This window comes from Alligator mississippiensis, chromosome 1 (genome assembly GCF_030867095.1).
Source record: "Alligator mississippiensis isolate rAllMis1 chromosome 1, rAllMis1, whole genome shotgun sequence".
Taxonomy (NCBI): domain Eukaryota; kingdom Metazoa; phylum Chordata; order Crocodylia; family Alligatoridae; genus Alligator; species Alligator mississippiensis.
Genome location: NC_081824.1, coordinates 103,625,720 through 103,646,663, shown reverse-complemented (window position 1 = coordinate 103,646,663; position 20,944 = coordinate 103,625,720). Strand labels below are relative to the sequence as shown.

The window sequence follows — 20,944 nt, the reverse complement described above, 5'->3', positions numbered from 1 at the left end:
CTCAATGTGTTTATTTTTATAAGGCATCCAAAAGGCAGGGAGGTACAATGTTATTACTGTTTTACAGATATAGTACTAAGGCGCAGAGATGAACGGTCTATCTGTATTGGCGCTGAAAATTTGATTTTGGTATATTTTTAGAGGTATGCTAGCTAACCTTAAACAAGCTCTCTCTGAGATTAGCAGCAATCTATCTCTGGTAGCATGAAGGTTAGTCTGGACTAATTTACATTACTAAAGTTTAAAGCATATATAGTGGGCTTATTTAGCAATCAGAAAATTGCACAGCACGAAGGATAGGTAGTTAATTCTTCAAATGCATCTCAGTTCTATAATATTAGCTGCCCCGAAGCTGATGAAGTCCTTTTCACTTCAAGGATGCTATTAGAGATAAGAATCTGACTAAGAATATAATGAGCCATAATGAGAGGCTTACTGCTAAGCAGAAGCTTAGTGCATACTCTGAGGAAAGGACATGTGTTTTTAGAGATGTTTCTAAAGTGTAACATTTCAAAAGGGCAGCAGCTATTACTTTTTAATTTGTGCATGTGGACAAACCAGGAGTCATACAAATGTATGAAAACTGCTTCAACTTTAGTATTCCAGGCAGCAGTGTTAAAGTTGGAGTGGTTTTGCTACACTCATATCATTCCCATTTTGTCTGTACTTAACAACTGGAGCCTAACAGCTGCTGCCCTTTTGAAACATTCCCCTTTTGAGATGGCTCCATGTGTATGCATGTCCATACTCTAAGGAATAAGGTAATAATATTAAAGAGGAGAAATTTTGTTTGGAACAGCCTAATTGGTTTACAAAGAAAAGTTATATAGACTTTTTCAGAAAAGAATGATGCAAGATTGATTTTGTTGGTTGCCTATAGTGATAATTATGAAAACATTGACTTTCTTTATATACTGTAGGTGTGTCTTCTACAAGATCTAGTCAGAAAAAGTGAACAAGGCCTTGGTACTGCAGAAGGACATATCTCCAGTCTCCAGGAAGCCCAAGAAATACTCCAGAAAGAACTAGAGTTAACCAGAGCAAGGCTGAGAGAGACAACGGATTCTTTGTATAATGTTGAGGTAATTGGAGAATTGAAGCATAAAAGTATATAAGCCCCCTTCTCTCTAGGGCTTCTCCACAATAACACTGCCCTCTCCTCTAAGGCTCACCATACCCGCACTGGGGCTTCTCAAGTGCTGCCCCCTTCTCTGGGGCTCTCCACATCTGCACTGGGGCTTCTCATCCACACCTCTCTCTCTGGGGCCTCTCAACTGCCCCCTTTCCGGGGCTGGGGTCAGTGCACCCCAACTGCTGTGCCCTCACTGGCGCTGGGGTCCCCACACTGCTGTGGGTCCCCTATGAGGCCTCCTTCAACCCCTAGTAGCCTCACCCAGACCACCAGGGACAAACAGCAACGCAAACACAAGCTCCCTTGGCTATAACATAAACTGAAGCTGCCCGGCTATAACGACGTTACTCAAAACACCCCATGGATGCTCCATCCTTTACCTGGCTCAGGCTGTACCTGCAGTCAGACCTCTCCTCTCAGCTTTGCTCAGGGAGAGCTCTTTCCTCCCTGGCTGCTAGTAGGGAACTGCCAGCCTGGCCTCAGCCCCTAGGGTTTATAAGGGAGCCAGGCCCTGCCCCTTTCAGTCAGCTGACCACTGGCAGGTGTGGGTCACTTGCTAGCTTGAGTTGCCCTGGCAACCAACAGCTGAGCTCCTTATTTTCCCCTCTTCTGAGTTTCCCCTCTTTAGGAGCAGGGCACCTAAGTGCTCTGCGACATTCAGTAAAACATTTAATATGTACATAACTGCTGGCATGTGCTTAGGTGTTTGATTCAGCAGTCCTTCTTTATTCAGAAAGTCTGAGTCAAGCTATTGTAATAAAATGAAACCTGGGAAATAAAAAGGCACAAATATGCTACAGAAATTCAGTCTTTTATGAAACACAGAGCTCCAATATGAAACTAGAGTTAGGCCTGTTTAAAGTCTCTGGGTTAGGGTCAGAGGGGAGAGCAACAAGGGTGGCATCATGGTAGGTGTCTACTATAGACCACCATGATGCCATCCTTGTCATGACCAAGAGGATGAGATGGATGCAGCTTTCTTCAAACAGCTAATGGAAGTTTCTCAGTCACAGGACTTGCTTCTCATGGTGGACTTCAGTCACCTTGACACCTACTGCAAGGGCAGTACAGCACTGTACAGGCAATCCAGGAAGTTTTTGGAGGGTGTTGGGGACAGATTGCTGGTGCAAGTGTTGGAGAGGCCAGCTAGCAGCTGTGCTTTTCTTGGTCTGCTGTTCACAAACAGGGAAGAACTGGTGGTGATTGGGAGAGGTCCAGGATGATTGGAAAAGGGCAAATCTAGTGCCCATCTTTAAGAAGGGGAAGAAGGAAGATCCAGGGAACTAGAGATTGGTCAGCCTCACCTCAGTCCCTGGAACAATAATGGATCAGGGCCCCAAGGAATCTATGTCTAAGCACTTGGAGACGAAGCAGGTGATTAGGAACAAGATTCACAAAGGGCAAGTCATGCCTGACCAGCTTGGTTACCTTCTATGATGAGATGACTGGCTCTGCGGATGCAGGGAGGGCAGTGGACGTGATATACCTTGACTTTAGAGAGGCTTTTGATATGCTGTCCCTCAACATTCTTGCAAGCAAACTGAGGAGGTCTGGGTTGGATGAGTGGACTGTAAGGTTGATAGAAAAGGCTCAAAGCATAGTAATCAATGTCTTAGTGTCTCGTTGGCAGCAGGTATCAAGTAGAGTGCCCCAGGGGTCAGTGTTGGGGCCAGTTTTGTTCAATATCTTCATCAGTGACCTACATCCTCAGCAACTTTGCAGATGACACCAAGTTGGGGGAAGTAGCAGATATGCTGGAGGGTAGGAAGAGGATTCTGAGAGACCTAGACAAATTGGAGTATTGGACCAAAATAAATCTCATGAGGTTCAATAAGGAGAAGTGGAAAGTCCTGCACTTAGGATGGAACAATCCCATCCACCAGTACAGGCTGGGGACCAACTAGCAAAGCAGCAGCTTCCAGAAAAGGACCTGGGGATTACAGCAGAAAATAAGCTAAATATGAACCAACAGTGTGCCCTTGTTGTGAAGAAGGCTAATGGCATACAGGGCTGCATTAGTAGGAGTGTTGCCAGCAGATTGAGGAAAGTGATCTATTTGTCACTGGTGACGCCACATCTGGAATACTGTGTCCAGTTTTAGGCCCCGCAATACAGAAAGGATTCAGATAAATTGGAGAGAGTCCAGTGGAGGACAATGGAAATGATGATGGGGCTGGGGCACATGACTTCTGAGTAGAGGCTGAGGGGACTGGGTTTATTTAGTCTGAAGAAGAAAAGACTGACAGGGGATTTAATAGCAACTTTCAACTACCTGAAGTGGGGTTCCAAGGCGGATGGAGCTAGACTTTTCTCAGTTGTGGCAGATGACAGAACAAGAAGCAATGGTCTCAAGTTTCAGCAAGCAATGTTTAGGTTAGATATTAGGAAAAACTTTCTCACTGGGAGGGTAGTCAAGCTCTGGAACAGATTACCCAGAGAGGTTGTCCAAGGAATCTCCATCCTTGGAGGTTTTTCAGACCCATCTAATACAAAGCTTTGTCTAGGATGATATAGTTGGGGCTGGTCCAATTTTGAGGAGGAGATTGGATTAGATTACCTGCTGAAGTCCCTTCCAACCCTAATTTTTTATGATTCTATGAAATGCTGAACTAACATTTCCCAAGGATAAGGTAAATGAAAAAAAATAGTACAAGATCATGTCAAGACTGTATCTTATTCCTTATACATATATTTATACATGTACTCTTATACATGATTACATGCTCAATTACAGGGAATGTCCTGCTCAGTTACTGAAGCCCTAGGATAGAATACGTTCAATACAGACAGAATCTTCAGAGGATGTTGCCAATCTGTAACAAGTCTGTACTGAATCTATACAGTCTCTGGAAAGTAGTTAGCCAAGTCTCCTGGGAATCTTAAAGTTACCAGGACAGTTTTACAGTTCTTCAAGCCAAAACATGGAAGCCCAAGAGCTTATCAATGATACAATTCACAAGAATTTTTTAGCCCATGGAAAACAACGCATTTTCTCCTGATTTGATTTTTGGAAACAGTAAGAACTATTTTTTGTCAAGCTTTCCCCCAAAGAATGCAATTGCAAGCAGATACCTAGCAAGGAGAATTGAGCCTAAATAGTTAACATTTTATAAACAACTGAAAACAAGGTATAATAATAATAAAAATAATAATAGCAGTATTAAGTTTCAGCAGCCCTCATATCTTCACTTGCTAAATATTTTTGGAGCTTCAGAATCCCATCTCTGTAGCATAAAATATCCTACTCTTCACGGTGAACTACACTGACTCGCTGAATTTCAATTAAAAACAAAAGATGAAAAAAAAAGTTGACAGGCAGAAATTCAAAGTCTCCAGGAGTATAGTTAAACTAATGTGTTTCAAATTGTTTGACTGCATGCCGTTTTTTCTTCCTTACTAACTAATTAAACAGCAGAGCACAAATGTCTCTTAGAACATTACTACTTAAAATTATTTTATTAATAAGAATGACACAAACTAGGCTGCTCATGTATATTTTTTTTATTAAAATATTAAAAATTCCATGTGTGACTTCTCATTTTAAGAACTCTTGTACATGTTGCTGGTTACTTGTATGCAGTTTGGAGCTCTGATAATCACTGTGCTCTGTTACAGCACATGCAAGGAATATGAATGTGAAATGTAAATATTCATGTATAGCAAATTATTGCTATTAGCAGTGGCCTCCAGCAGGTCTTAGAATGTATTTATTAGGGTGAATGTATACTGCAAATGATCTCCTACAAATAGTTATTTAAAAAAATCTGATTCTGTATAGGTGTCTTTAGTGGCTTTTCATGAATAAAACAAATATTCCTGATAGGAATACTGTAACTACTGTAACTAGTAATTTTAAGCAAATATAAAAGAAACGTTCACAAAAAGATCATTTTAATTTCTAATTGTAATGAAGTATTCACAGCAAAAAACTGGATTCTAGGAATTATGCCTGGCCAGTCAGAGATCAGAAACATAACATACAAAATTTGTTTCTAATAAGAGAAACTCAAAACTTGAATCAAGATGATAAATATTGCATCAAATGGCTTGCAAATGACATATGACAAATTATATGCAGAAGACATTTCTTGAAAACATTTTAAATTAGCGTTTGGCAGCTTTTTCTGGCTATGGGCTAGAATGACCCACTTTGGATCAGAGGTGAGCAAGCAGGTGCCTAGGCCCTATCCACAGTTGGTGCATCTCTCTGCGGCAACACAAGGAGAACACTTCCAGTTGAACCACCTGTCACTGAAGCCTTGTATCTGTGGGTTGGATCAAATGGCTCCATGGGCAGGATCTGGCCAATGGGTTGTAGGTTGCCTGATTTAAATAGCTAATTGTGTTCTGTTTGTAGGTAATTCACAAACAGAAAAAGAAACAAATTCATAGAAATAAAATGTGTATGGATAAAGTATTTGTGGAGCTGAAAATGTTTCTAACAATATAGGCTTTCATGGGAGTCATAATGGTAGGCTTATTAAATAATTAATAATAATTAATCATGTCAAAAATGGTATGCCAGTAAATGAGATTTTAAAGGCCATATAAGTTGTCAGCTGTAGAAGCATATATTAGCGGGAGCTTTGAATTGAATTCAGAGTAAAATTTAGGTTTTAAATATTTTTTTGCTGCTGATCAATCTCTATTGTAAAGTTTGTGTTTACAGGGGGAACTAGAACAGGAAAGACAGCAACATGAGGCAATGATTGCTGCTATGAGAGAAGAGGAAAAGTTCAAAGTTGACAGAATGGCTCATGATTTGGAAATAAAATGGACAGAAAATCTTCGGCAAGTGTTTTTTCTTTTTCTTATAATAAAGAGGAAATACATCTATTGCATGCAAAAAGTCATTACTAATGGAATGTATAACAAAAATTCTAATATTATAGAAAACTTTGTCTGTGTGTCTATCTGTAATGCTTTATTCACACTGATTGGTTGTCTCGGCAGCCAATCAGAGTGCTCCAACAGACAAAGATGCATAGCAGAGTGACACCATGACAGCAGGTACTGAGGGGCCAAAGGCCCCCCTCCCCCCTAACAACAGTCGGCAGGGAGGGGGAGGCTCCAGGGAAGAAGGGGGAAAAAAGGGAGCAGGAAGGGGGGGTTACCAGTGGCAGAGCGTGCAGCTGCCCACCTGCCACTATGTGCAAGTTCCTGTCCCACCCAGCCTGGGAGGCAGGGGTGGGGCATGGTGGCACTGCTGCCATGACCCGAGAACAGCCCTGAAGGGAGGGGTGGGAATGAGCCTGGCCCCAAAGCGGCAGGGGTGAGGGTGGGGGAATGGGCCCACTAGCCCCCTCCCCCAACTGGATGAGAAGTGGGGGCGGGGCCGGGGCCAGATGTGGGACTCCATCCCCCCTGCCATGATGGCAAGGAGTGCGCTGCCACTGTCCCACCACAACTGAGCACCAACAAAAGCCAGCAGGGAGGGGGAGGGAGGGAGGGAGGGAGGGAGCAGAGTGGGAGGGGAGGCAGGTGGACGTGGGCCAGGCGGACCCAGACCGCAGGGGTGGCGGGGAATGGGCCCAGACCCAAATGGGGGGAGGGGGGAATAGGCCCGGATTTGGGGGGGGAGGAGAGGAGACAGGATGGGGGAGCAGGGCCAGACCTGAAGTGGGGGTGGGTGCCAGGCAGGGGCCTCTTTCCCCCTCCCCCCCCCCCCACCAGTTATTCTTGATTGGCAGTTGGCTAGTTTTCTATAATTGGCTAAGCATTTCAATTGTTTTTCCTATTTCTCGTTTTTATTAGCTGCTTACAGATGTTAAAAAACTCTAAAAAATATCACTGTACTTTAAAATTGGCACGTCACCGCACCGAACACAGCACATGCCCAGAAGAGGCATCGCATTAATGAGACCCAGCTCACCCAACACCTGTACAGATTGGGGCTTTTTTGGTGCTTTTAGCTAATAACTGATTGAATCAGTTTTAGATAAAAGCACCAAAAAGCCTCGCTGAAGCGCCCGATCTATACAGATGCTGCAGAGCCTGATTGAACTAATGCTCTGCTTCTTTTGGTAAAGTGCATTTGGGAGGGTGTTGGTTGTTTTTTTTCTAATGTCTGTAAACAGCCATTGTTATAAAAGGCCAGTTTATATTGTAATTCTGTTACTTTTTCTTTCAGACAGGAATGTACTAAACTTCGTGAGGAGCTGAGGCTTCAGCATGAAGAGGATAAAAAGGCAGCCATGACTCAGCTCTTGCAACTGAAAGAACGTGAAAAAAATGCTGCCAGAGACGGATGGCAAAAGAAAGTGGAAGATCTTTTAGACCAGGTAAGCAGAATGGCTAGTTTAGAATCAGAGAGGCTGTTACAGTTTAGTAGCAGTTTAGAAGGTTCATTAATAGCATGAAGTCCAAGTTAAACTTGTCTCTGACTTAATTTGTATTAGAATAACTCACTGCAGATTAATTAGTATTGAAAGTTTTTGAGGAATGTAAAATTACCTTAAAGTAAGATGAATAAGCATACTCTTGTTCATTGTTCTATAGCATGTGAGTGATATCTTTTTTTATTCAATTCTTTGGCACTCTTTTCTATCTATTGTGAGCCTTTCTGTTTCTTTTCTCATGTTCCCTAATTCAAGTATTTACATGCCTTCTGTTACTTAGTTGGCTAATTGTTGGGAGGTATAACATGTGTTTACACAGATGATTCTGTAAAATATATTAAAACAGTCAGAAATTTCTAAGCAACTGTATTACCACCCATTTATTATAGCTGTGTCTTGTCCTAAAGGTAGGAAACACTATTTGAATCTCCCAGGTCATGTCTACACTACACACTTGCCATGCCAGGCAATAATGCCCTTAAACATGTTTTCTGCTCCACCTATACTAAGCCACAACCTTAAGCAGTGTAGCCATTTTTGCAATGGCAACATCAGCAGTCCCTTGACACAAGGATGACAGTCTTTCAGTAGATAGGGAAGTTTGTAAAGGCACCAGCCACTGTTAACTGGTATTAGCAGTTACCTGGCAGTGCTCATTAGCTTGTCAAATGTGAACCATGCAAATGTGGCTACGCTGCTCTTGTTTAGGGTGGAAGCATACTCTGTGTAAGCTCTGGCCAGGCACTGTTTGCAGTGTAGCCATGGCTTCAGCTATTACCTTGGGTAACTTTGACTGATGCTGATTTTTTAATAATAAGTACTGTTTGTGTTCTCTTTCTGTGACAAGCTCTATTATAAATACTTCTCTCCCTGTTAAGTCATTTAATAAAATTCTTTGTTATGTTTTCTCAAAAAGCCAGTAGGGAACAGTGTTGGGTTGAAGACAGGATAGAAGAGAGAGTTATTTTTCTAATGCAGTGGCTAGCAACTGTTTCAAGTCACAGGGTGGAACAACCCAGCTCTGGTCCTGTACAGGCTGGTTGTGGCACATCAGCAGCAGGGAGGCTTTCCCTGTGCCCACAACAGGGCCAGACAGCTGGGAACTGCACCCACACCACTGCCACTTTTCCTAACCCCTGGCTTCTTGGCTTGGGTGTGGGCACAGCTTCCAGGTGGTAGGGAGCTGCACTGGGGTTAGGTAGATGGAAGCTGTGTCCATGCTCCTGCTGCTTCTACATCTCAGCTGAGGCAGGGGAAGTGGGGGAAGGGGGCAAGGAAGGAGGGAGAAGTGGCAGTACATGGGCTGCAGCTGCTTGGCCTTGGTACACCTCCCCATTGGCTGGAAGCTTATGTTCATGCTGCAGTTTTGGGGGAAGCAAGGGAATGGGGGAAGAAACAGTGGTGACAAGGGTGCATCTGGAAGTTGCCCAGTCCTAGTGCAGCTTCTGTTTGCTTAGCCCTCAAACAGGCATAGGCAAAGCCTTCAGGCTCTGCAGGCTATATCTGGTCCATGAGCCATATGTTGCTGACCCCCATTCAAATGGAAAGAAAGAGGTTTTTTCAGAAATGGTTAAGTAGACACTCAGTATTTTAGTGTACTATGACATGTCTTCACCTTGCTTTCAGCTTTGAGAGGTCAACTAATAGAGTGCGCATATTTAGCCACACAATTTATCCAGGAGGCATAAGTTAGTATTTCCTCATCTAAGTATATATTAGATGGGAAGCTGAAGTATGAAAAATCCTATCATATGTAATCATAAAGGTGAAGGCTTTTGAAAAAATCTTTCCCAAATTATCTGTATAGCATGAACTTAAAAGAACTTCTACTTGTCTCATTTTCACTTTTTCCCAAAACTCATTTACTGCCTTTTCTTCATTCTGTAAATGGTTATTGTCTCTAAGGAAGAGTAACTTTAAAGGAATATGTTAGCCAAAATGCCTCAAGCAGCTCTTAGTATGTGTGAAAAAAATACTAAAATTGGTTTCCTAACAAACTGTGTTGTGATAAAGCTGGCCTAGTTTCCTGAAATGTAAAAATCCCATTTTGTGACTGTTGATAAAGGGAGAAATGAGCATGCACTACTTGTCATTTTTATTTATGAATAACATTTTGGAACAGAGAAATCCAGAAAAAAATACAGTAATGGAAAAAGAGGTTATTTCCAAGGGACAAAAATAATTGTGGCTGTAGGAGACCATTTGAGTGTGTAAAAAAGTGTCAAACTCTTGCACTTATTTCCTTCTGCCAAATGAGACAAAGTAAGTTATGCCATGCTATAACAGGTTATAGAGATAGAGGACTAATTAGAATCTAAAGCAAAAGGCACTTTCGGTCTTACTTCACTTGCTCCTTTTTCATTAGTGGATTCTTGTCTGACATTAATTGCACAAAGTTGATTTTTCCAGGGTTTTTATAGACAGTGATCTGTTCTCGTAGGCTTAGTTTTTCAACATAAGCATTCCAATTTTTTTTATTCCTGGTTCTGACAGATTTGCTTTAGCTTTCTGCTTCCACTACTCTTATCTTTATCTTTCAAAGGATTAAGTTTATTCGTCTTGTTGCTCTGGGATGAGCAAAGGGATTTTGCTATAGCTCTTTATTTGTAGCTCTCGCCTACCTCCCCTCCCCCCCGATTCTGTACCTCTTCCTGTACTTCTAGTAATCACCTGCTTGTGGCAGTCTGAGGAGTTGAGTTCAATAAAATGGGGCAGGAGATGGATGGTGAGTGATATTGATCACTTCAAGTTCATTTTATTTTGGGATTGAAGGTGAACCTACTTTATTTAATGTGACATTAAGATGTCAGTGATAATTCTAATCAGTCCCTGTTTGATAAGTAATCAAATTTTAATTTAAACTACATATTTCATACTTCTAGTAACTAATTGTATCATAGTGTGGTCCTCAGGAAATATCTGTTCATACCTGACTGATCTTATTTCTAAGTGATGACAGCATTTCTGAATCTATTTATAAGTCCTTTTCAGAGATAGTGAGATTTTGGTCCCTAGCCTTCGAAAGAAAGGAAGTTGTTTGAACAGAGATTTAGGTCATTCACAGCTACTTTGTCTTGTTCTGCCTTAATTGTATTCAGTTTAGCTTTGGAAATAATACTGCTGTTTTTATAAACATTAAGGGACCTCATTTGTTTTGAGGCCCCTGCTCAAATCTAGCATTATAAAGGGCTCTTTGAGAAGATATAATGTTAGTTACTCCCACTTGAAGCTGCATCCAGCTTGAGCTCATAAAAGTTTCAAAGAAATATGGCTGCCTTGAAAAATGCAGATTCTTCAAACCCACAAAGTCTTACATGGAATACTTTTATTCATTTTGACTGTTGTATATTCAGCAGACCTCCTAACTGAAAAAGGAAAATTATTGCTAACCTGTAGGAGCTGCCAGCTTGTCACAAGACACTGACTGATGATCACATGCCCTAGTGTAATTTAGATTATTTTTATACATCGATGCAGATTATACTGGAATATATAATGGACAGCTTATTGCATGATAACTCACACTGTCAGCTGTAATTATTGTGCCTTGGCTACTTGGCAGGGGAGCAATAACTTGTTTGCCTTAAGTAAATGGCTACCCTGGGATAAACTGCAAACACAATTATCTCAACCAGTGCAGCCTATTTCTTCACTGTGGCTTTTTTTTTCCTGATTATTTCTGTAGAGAGAGGTAGTTAGCTGTCTTAGTCTGAAGTCAGGCAGGGGGTAGGGCGGAATGATGTGTTAGAGACTTACTGGTTCATAAAATTTCATAGGTTACAGCCCACTTTGTCAGAAGCAATGCCATTCATAAACTGTTGTTTATGAAAGCTTATGCCTCTCTGAACCAGTTAGTCTCTAAGGTGCTAGCCTAGTACGCTTCATGTTTGATTATTTTAGTGATAGTTCTCAACTGGATCGTGTGAAATTATCCCAGATTATGAGTATGCACCATCCATCCACTACATTTTTACACTGTCATAGTACTAATCATACCAAAGTAAACTAGTTATTCTAGTTCATCCAAGCTCACAGGCCTTCCTATGGAGAGCAGTGGGGCTTGATCCTACTGTGTGATTCAGATAAATCATAGTATGATGTTGCTGGTAAAAATGATAACAGTGTTTCTACTGTGCTATAATTTAGAAATGCATTTGGACTACTGCCCTTTCCTTATTTATTCCTTTATGAGACAAACATGCTATGTCACTTGGGATCTTAAATGTACTCCCCATAAATGTGGACCACCAGTGGCTGTATTTGAGAATCTCTTCTGATTCTGACATAAGCCAGCCTAGTTTGAATCTGTGGGGTGAGTCTGCCTCTTTGGGACTTGATGTGGAGATTATGGGACCTTCATTCTGAAGTTTGGTGAATCCTTACCAGTAACAGCCACATGTAATGATAACCTGAAATACATAGAAGGAATAAAATCTTTTCTCTACAAGAAGACCCACAAGCTGCTGAACTGGTAGAAAAAGACATCTGATCCTTCAATGTACTCTACATTAATGAAAAAGAAAACATACTAGCTTGATATAGAAACAAAGAGAAAAAACCTAGGAAATAGAGTATTCACTCATAGGCATACAAAATGACAGGCCAAAGAATCAGAATTCCTTTAGTGGATTGTTTTGCCTCAGGTGCTAACAGAAAAACTGTGTGGTGTTTTTCTTCAAGACAAAGGCACACAGAAGCAGGGACAGTGCATACTCTTAGAACTGGCTGTTGGACCTTTGTACAACTATACATTTATTTCTCCCCTGAAAAAGAATCTGACTCTTGAATACTCTATCCACAAAATTCATTTCTTGAATATCACCATGAAAATTCACAATGGCCATGTTGCCACCACAGTACTGGTGCGCCGATACATCAGTCCCATATCAGATCGGCACCTATATAAGGAAAATCAACAGTATCGGCAATCAGAATTTTTGGTTGATGTGGCTGATAAATGCCACGTGCTCTTTTTTTTTTCATGGTGGGGTTTGGTTTTTTTTACCCCTGGATATCTTTCTGAATTAAAAAACATGTGGAGAACACCAGACTGTGGTATGTTGTACTGCAAAGGTGTTTGCGGCACCATGTACTGCATGACCATGCTCGTCTGGACATGGCCTGCAAGTCTATTCACAACATCTAACAAAGTAATCTGTAGTCTACAAAAGCTAAAAACTTTCTCACTGATCTAGTCTTTAAGGTGCCACCCTGCTCTGACTTCTGAAAAAGAAAGTAACGTCATAGGAATACTATTGTCGTGCATTTGGGGATGAGATTTGCAGATCTGACCTAGATATGCATTTTGGTTTTACCGTCACTTTCACAAATTCTCAACTTTATAACTCAGAAGCCAGTTACCAGTGTGATTCTTCATTTCTTCTGTTTTAACACTCTGTAATATCATTTAGTTTGGTGGCTGAGACACTTTTCTGGAAGTTGGGAAGTGTCTTCTCAAATGTCTTCAGTTGGAGGAGGAGGAGCCTGAACCCCTGTCTTGCACATACTGTAGAGTGTTCATATCCTTGTGCTTTGGGGTAGACTGACATATACACCTTCTGCAGTTTTGTGAATTTATCTCTTGATTTGCATTGCTTTCCTGTCAAATAACCTAGATGAATCGTTGAGTGTAGACCTTTTTTTAATAGTAAATAATGGGATAATTGAGAAGTGTTGTATACACCCTGCTTTTGTCTCATACATACGTAAGTTGTGCAGCATATGGGACAATTTGGATAAAAAAACTGCTATTAGGAGTCATGCATCTAGATAGCCTCTACTTGGGTTTCTGTAGGGTGGACTATGACCCATGCTCTAGCCCATCACTGTTGTCATAATGAGATGTAGTTGAAATTAGTTTCTTTCACAGCAAGTTCAGTGATATGCAATACAATGGGAAATTCTAACAGGATCTATTAAGTGTGGATAATTGAACACAATGGCATAGGAAAATACTTATGACCAAGGATCTGGGTTTTCCATTTGCCACAGAAAAACATGGTAAAACATGGATTTTCTCTTGTAAAGGCAAAAAAACATGGGAAACAGCAAGTTTTCTTTTGCAAGCTGGCAGAGTTTCAGCCTGCAAGTAGTACAAGAACAAGTAGTATGAGAGCAGCTCCCTGAAGGTAAGTCTGGCATAGCGGGAGGGGATTGAGGTAGGGAGGGAGGGATTTGGGCAGGGCTGGGAGCTCTGCCCAGCTGGGGTGGTGGCAGTGTAGAGTTGTGCCCCCCTCACTGCTGCCGGGTGGTCAGGGAGAGGCTCGCCATGGAGGCACAGGGCTCCTGGCAGTAGCACCAATCCTCCCCACCCTGCTTCATTCTGTCCTGCCACACCGGGTCACATCTGCTGGGCCGCAGAGGCCCCCTGGGCGGAGGGTAGCAGGGCAGAGATCCCTGAACCCCTACAGGCAGCAGCCAGGGCTCAGGCACTGCTGCGGGGGGTGGAGCTGTGGACCCAGGTCCCTGTCCCTGTAATCCTGGAAGCTCAGGGTCCCCTCTGCCAGGGCTGAAAGGTGTGGGGGGCTGTGGGTGGGAAGTGAGGGACACCAGAAGGCTGTGAGTCTGGAATGAGGGGCCCCAGCAGGGCTGGTGGGCTGTGGATTGGATGTGAGGGGCACCAGCAGGGCTGTGAGGGCTGTGGGTCAGGTGTGAGGGGCACCAGCGGGGCTGTGGGTGGGGAGTGAGGGGCACTAGCAGGGGCAGGGGGGTATAGGTCCTGAGTGAGGGACACTGGCAGGGCCAGGGGGCTGCCGCTTAGGAGTGAGGGACAATGGCATGGGCAGGGTACCAGTATATCAGGGCTGCTCAGTGCCACAAATCAGCGGCAGGGACAGCCACAACTGGACCCACGGCCTGGTGAGCAGAGGGGGCAGGGGGAGCTCTGACTTTTCATGTTAAAATACCCAAAATCAAACGCCAAAATGTATAGGTACTTAGAATTGATTTATTATAGTGATTGAGGCACGAGTAGGCTTCCAAATTGCTTTAAAATTGTAAATATATCAATAAAACATTGTGTTCAATGGATATCTATCTATATAGTGGCATTTCCTTTTAGTCACAGAAAAACACAGATTCGGGGGGGTTTAATGAGAGAATTGGGGGGGGGGGCATTTAAAAGGGAATTTGCAAATTTTAAACAAAGAAAACCAGGATCCCTGTTTATGACAAAGGAAGCGGTACACAGTAAAAGGCTTAATTTAAACTGTTTATACGTCCTGACAAGCTCTGAATTATCTGTAACCTTGGGAGGAAGTCCTGAACATTATTTTAGGCAGCTCAGTTAAGAGGTCTGCTCAATTAAAACAGTCAAAGTTAATAAAATGCTTTGACATAATAAGGAAAAGGGTATAATGTGGAGAATATTGTAATGGTGTTTTATAACTCCTTCAACACATCTTCACCCCAAACTGCATTAAATCTTTTTAGAAAACGCAAATCAGAAAGAAAAGCTAGAGTAGTACAACAGTTGATTAGTTGATTTCATGTCCTTGTGCAAGGTATTTAGTAGAATTCATAGATTCGATGGAATCTGACAGGCTGCACCGTGAGTGCTTCTGCTATGGCTCTAAACTTGTGACCTTTGGGCTGTCAGCTGTGCACCTTAGCACCCACACCACCCAGCCCCTAGTATATTGTATGAAGTAAAGGATATATAATTAAATGCTATTGTGTATTGATATTTACAGTGTCCTAGTAAAAGAATAAACCAATAACTTTAAGTGGCAACAATTTTATAAGAGGAAATATTTTTAACCAAATATAATAACATCTATAAAAATTACTGGCACATGTTACAAGTTCTTTGAAACTTCTTATCATCATGTAAAGCATCAGTTGTATGCTACTATAAGATGTAAGTGCTGCAGTAGATGGATCATCAATTGATGATGAAGTCTCTTATTCCTTCCGCTACATTGTGGGATGATACAAAGGAAACATAGTAGAACGAAGGTGTCTTTTCTGTGAATTGTGCAAAATACACTGATTCTAATCCAGGTGAGAGTTTGTTTTTTTCCATAGAAAAAAAGTACTCATAGTACTCATAGATAATTTAAAAGATCATTTTTCCCCATCTTTTTTATAAATGGAATTTTTGTTTTTCATTAGGTTTTGCTTTTTTCTTACGTATTTTACTATTGGAAAAGTTCCCTCAATTGAGAAAATAAGAGAAGTGTTACTTGTTTTCCTTCTAGAAATAGTTGTGTGTCCTCTGTCTCTATTTTCTGTTGATGTATTGCACAACCATATAGTCTGGGCAGAATTTAAGTTGACAGGTAAGATGTAACTCTCTTTTTTATATCTCTGTTCTGTTGTGATGGTAATTAATTATTCATTCTATAACAACCACGTTACCTGACTGCCACTTAATATAGTAGGAGAATCATATGTTTAATCTGTTCCAGATAACAAAATTGATTCTCACCTTCACTATTTGTCAGTCAAACAGATGTACTAATGAGATGATAGAAATATTTGTACCGGCTTGTTTTACTCTCTTATAAAGTTACAAGCCATCCTATTGCCAAACAGTGTACAGGCTTCCCTCACTTTATGCTGTACATGCGTTCCTGGAAAATGGTGCATAACTCAAATTTGCATAAAGGGAACCCACTCTAGAGTTTCCATACATACATGTTTTCCCAGACATGTCCTCTTTTTTGGCCCCTTGTTTCCTTCTCCTGTCCATTTTCAATATGGCCACCTCTATGTAGAACTACAGTCCCAGAATACCTAGCACAGCATGTGCGCTATCAGGAGCTGAGTTTGTGATGTAGCTTTGCTCCACTGGTGGGAGCAGGGGGAGGGTGATCAGAGGCAGCTGGGAGCAGAGCACAGAGCATCGGGAGTGAGGGGTACCAGCAGGGCTGGGGGTGTAGGAGGCTGCAGGTTGGGAGTGAGGGGCACCAGCAGAACTGGAGGAGCAGGGGGCTGCAGGTCAGGAGTGAGGTGCACTGATAGGGCTGGGGTCAGTGGATCGGGAGTGGGGCAGCAGCAGGGCTGGGAGGGGGACTGTGGCTTGTCAGTGAGGGACAACAGGGGCAGGGGCAGGGCACTGCCCCCACACCATCATATTCTCCCTGCCCTTCCCCCCCTCAGATGTCCTCTTTTTTGGACCTGGAAATGTGGTAGTCCTACGCCACTTTACAATATAACAACTAGGGATACATTCCAAGACCTCAACTGTACTGACCCCTAGACCCATTTCTGTGTTTTCAACCTGGAGGGATGTGGGCAGTGGGGTCCCCCCAGGACTTAGTCCTCAGGCCTGCACTGTTCAACATCTTCATCAGCAACTTGGACAAGGGGGTGAAAAGCACCTTGTTTAAATTTGCACATGACACTAAGATGTGGGGAGAAGTGGGCATGCTGGAGGAGAGGGACAGTCTGCAACTAGATCTGGACAGGTTACAGGGGTGGGCAGATGAGAACAGGATGGATTTCAATACTGACAATTGCAAGGTATTGCACCTGGGGAGGAAGAACCAGTAGCATACCTACAGGCTGGGGAACTCCCTTCTTGTCAGCACAGAGGCAGAAAAGGATCTTGGTGTCATTATTGATTCCAAAATGAACATGGGCCGCCAATGTGGGGACGCGGTCAGGAAGGCTAACCGCACCTTGTCATGCATCCACAGATGCATCACGAGCAGGTCCAAGGAGGTGATCCTCCCCCTCTATGCAACACTGGTCAGGCCGTAGTTGGAGTACTGTGTCCAGTTCTGGGCACCGCACTTCAGGAGAGATGTGGCCAGCATCGTGAGGGTCTAGAGGAAGGCCACTCACAAGATCAGGGGGCAGGAAGGCAGGCCCTATGAGTGGAGGCTAAGGGACCCAAACCTGTTCAGCCTCCACAAGAGAAGGCTGAGAGGGGATCTGATGGCCATCTACAAACTGACCAAGGGGGACCAGCAGGCTATGGGAGAGTCCCTGTTCCCCCAAGTACTACTGGGAGTAACGATGAATAATGGCCATAAGTTGACTGAAAGTAGATTCAGGCTAGATATCAGGAAGCACTACTTCACAGTCAGGGTGGCTAGGATCCGGAACCAACTTCCAAGGAAAGTGGCGCTTGCTTCTACCCTGGGGATCTTTAAGAGGAGGCTAAATAATCACCTAGCCGGGGTCATTTGACCCCAGCATTCTTTCCTGCCATGGCAGGGGGTTGGACTTGATGATCTGCTCAGGTCCCTTCCGACGCTACCAGCTATGAAACGATGAAACACCGATCGCGTAAGAGTGAATTTACCTCGCATATAACGAATTTTTAGTATAGGGTCATTGCAAAGGAACAAATTTACACATACAGGACCTGCATAAAGCAAGGGAAACCTGTAATATGACTTTTATCTTTATAGTTTCATTGAATTGTATCTTAACCATGACAAAAAAGAGAAAAATGTCAAAAGTGTGACTATGGATTAAAATTCACAGCATATGACAAAGTTAGGTGTCTACTGTCAGTTTATTTTGCTCTTCATTTTGGAGGTGGAGAAGGGTCCTTCTAGGAGTTTGTCTATTTGAAAGACTTGGTGGAGGATTCAAACTCATTAGGGAGCCTGTCCACATTAAAATTCAGGGGGAAGTCTTGAACTAGTGCCTTTATTCTTAAGCACAAATTGTGATAAGCATGTGTATTTTGACAAGATTTAAGCATTTTCTTTTGATTTAGCCTATATTCAAATTATTTCTCATACTGCTGTGATCAAAGCATTGCAAACTAACCCACAGGTTCTGAACCAGTCTTAAGAGATCACCAATTTGTTAACAGATCCACAGAAAATTAAAATAAGATTGGGAACAAAGTGTGAGAATGGTGCTGGGGTTGGGCAAAGGGTCCTTGAAAAGAGTTACAATGGCAAGGAGAGGGACAAATAAGACAAAAGCAAGCTTGGAAGTCACTGGTCTCCCCTAGATCCTGTGGGATTTCTCTTCATTTAAGGAAAAAGTGGGACGGATGGTGTGCAATGAAAATGCAGTGAAAATGTTGGATAGCGTATCTGAAAAGGACTTTTTGATTAGGAGTAGGTCCAAGGGGAATTAGATTCTCATTTCTGTAAAATGTTGCCTCCCTCTCTAGAAAGAGTAGATGTTTTAAAATATTACAGTTCTAATAAATAAGACTAATTATGGTTTAGATTATTTGCTGTCTGATGGACAACCAAAAGAGTTTTCAGGAGGGAACCTCTGCATGCAGTCTCTTTTCATCATCACAGCTTCTTCTCACTCTGCTCCATTTCTCTGAAGCAATGCCATGGACACTCCTGAGGGCTTGTCAACAAGGGAAAGTTATTGCAAATTAAGCTATGGTGTAAATTTACAGCACACAGACTGCACAATCACTTCCTATATCAGTTCTCCTAGCATGCCATGAAGGTGGAATGGAAAAAATGCCATTTTTTTAAATTTACTTCATGCTTATTGTGCACTAAGAATATCCTCAAAGGGAGTTATTTTGGAGTAAATAATGAGCTGTAAATTCATGCCTTCCACAGCCCCCCCCTTCCCCCTCCAGTGTAGGTAATCCCTGAGTTCAGGGATTACATTGACGGAGGAAACAGGAGGAAGTTGGAGCAAGAATGAATGAGTCAGAGTTATGGAGCAACGGGGGCTGCATGTAAAATCAGCCACTTCTGCCTACAGACATGCATTATCTTTTTCCCTGAAACAGTTTTCTGCAGGGTCTTAGAGTTACACAGAGATAACCCGTGTCCAGTGGAGGAGTCTCCCAATAATATAATCCCAGTGGAGAAATGCTATCATGATTGAAGGACTGGTTGAAGAGTAGAGTAGCTGTAGAGAACGTGGTCTCCAGCAGATGCTGTGGAATCTTTGGTATTTCTGTCTAGGGAGGGTTGTATGCATATAGTTGAGTTACATAAATATGTAGATACAGAAAACTCTATTTAAAAATAATTAACAGTCAGTGTAGAATGTCATCTTTAACCTAGCTATTTTTTTCCTTAGGGGTCATGCTACCAGGGACTCTTCCATTGATTCCCTCAGAGACTTGAACGAAGTCATGCCAGCTAAAAATATGCTCCCAAGTTCCATAACTTCCTCCTGTGATAGTCAATTTATATTCAGCTTGGTGGTTTTCTGATCCAGTAGTAGTTCTGTTACATGTTTGGCTGTCTAAGAATAAAGAGAGGTATTTAGCCATCTTAGTCTGAGTTCAGGCAGAAGGCAGGGTAGATATGTGCCTTATAGATTAATTAAAAGAGATGTTTAATGTAAGGAAGCAGAGGGTTTACTTCATCAGATGCTATGAATGGACTTCAGGAAGATTAACACAGATCACACCATCACTGGATGAAGTAATATGGATTATAACATTCAGGGTTCATTTACCTGCACTTCTACTAATGTCATAAATGCCATCACCTGCTTACAGTGCCCTTGGACTGCGTTTAAGAATGACTGAATACCAGTCTTATATCAATTCCAGAAAGATGCACAAGCCTGAAGCAGAATTATTTAACCTGCCTGAATGTTCCCTGGACACTCTACCACAGACCTCAAAGTGGTTGTTCTTAGATGACAAAACTTTAAAAACAAATTTGAATGGGAAATTCAGAACAAAACATCATCCACAGAGTTAATTGTATTAAACAGGTCTAAATAAAGACTACAGTTTAGAGAAAGTCTGCTTATGTGACATTACCTGTATTAGTTTTTAGAATCCCTATTCTAAAACAATAGCTTTTTTTTTCTCTCTCTCTAATCCACCTTGCCTCTCCCAGCAATGTCCCCTCCACCCCCCATTCCTTCCTTTGTATTCCAATCTCTGTTTTCTATTTAAAAGCTCTGCTTCCTGCAGTCCCTGTATGGTATCTGATGAAGTTAGCCCACAGAAGGAGGAATAAGGTGGAGGGGAGGAGGGTATGGAGCACCATTCTGTTTGCCCCAGTCCCCTCCCCACCAGGTACATTGTCGAGTGTGGGGCCATGCTGTCCTAATCCTTTGGCCAAGCAGCACAGGGTTGCCTCTGCCTTGGCAAAAGATTCCAGAGGTCGATTCTGGCACCCTGTCATAGTTGGTGTCCAGGACTGGTGCCCTGCTTGCCCACCCCTCTCCCCAACCTCCCATGTTACACTACTGGTATCTAGCACAACATGTGTTACAGAAGTGTACAAGAAATGCTGAAAGAATAATCTGTCACCCATTAGTTTTGTCCTAAACTCCTAATAGTTAGAAATTAAAACATGAAGCTTCATATCCATTCTAAAAAAAGTTTCTGTTTTAGCATTATCTATTGTACTTCAGGACACTCTTTTAACTACTGGAGATTTTCACTATCTGTATTAAAATCCAGTCCCTCTTTGAATCTCGTTAAGTATTTTGGCTTTCAGAACATACTGGGTTAATAAATTCTATAGTATAACTATCAATTATGTGTGAGTTTTATTAGTTTTTATTTTGCTTCCTTTCCATGTCATTGAATGGCCCCTTTTTTCTTTTATTATGAAAC

At 42.2% G+C, this 20,944-nt stretch overlaps 1 protein-coding gene across 5 annotated transcripts in view; it reads left to right on the top strand.

Moving 5' to 3' along the window:
- FAM184A (family with sequence similarity 184 member A) overlaps positions 1-20,944 on the top strand; it is a 239,692-nt gene that overhangs the window by 128,406 nt on the left and 90,342 nt on the right. For all 5 annotated transcript variants that reach the window (XR_009464363.1, XM_059733278.1, XM_059733272.1 and 2 more), the window contains exons 7-9: positions 921-1,082; positions 5,802-5,923; positions 7,263-7,413. Coding sequence is in view for 4 of the 5 variants with exons in the window: in XM_059733278.1 (XP_059589261.1) it covers positions 921-1,082; positions 5,802-5,923; positions 7,263-7,413 (435 nt within the window). In the remaining variant the exon portion in view is untranslated. The remainder of the gene's footprint in view (positions 1-920; positions 1,083-5,801; positions 5,924-7,262; positions 7,414-20,944) is intronic.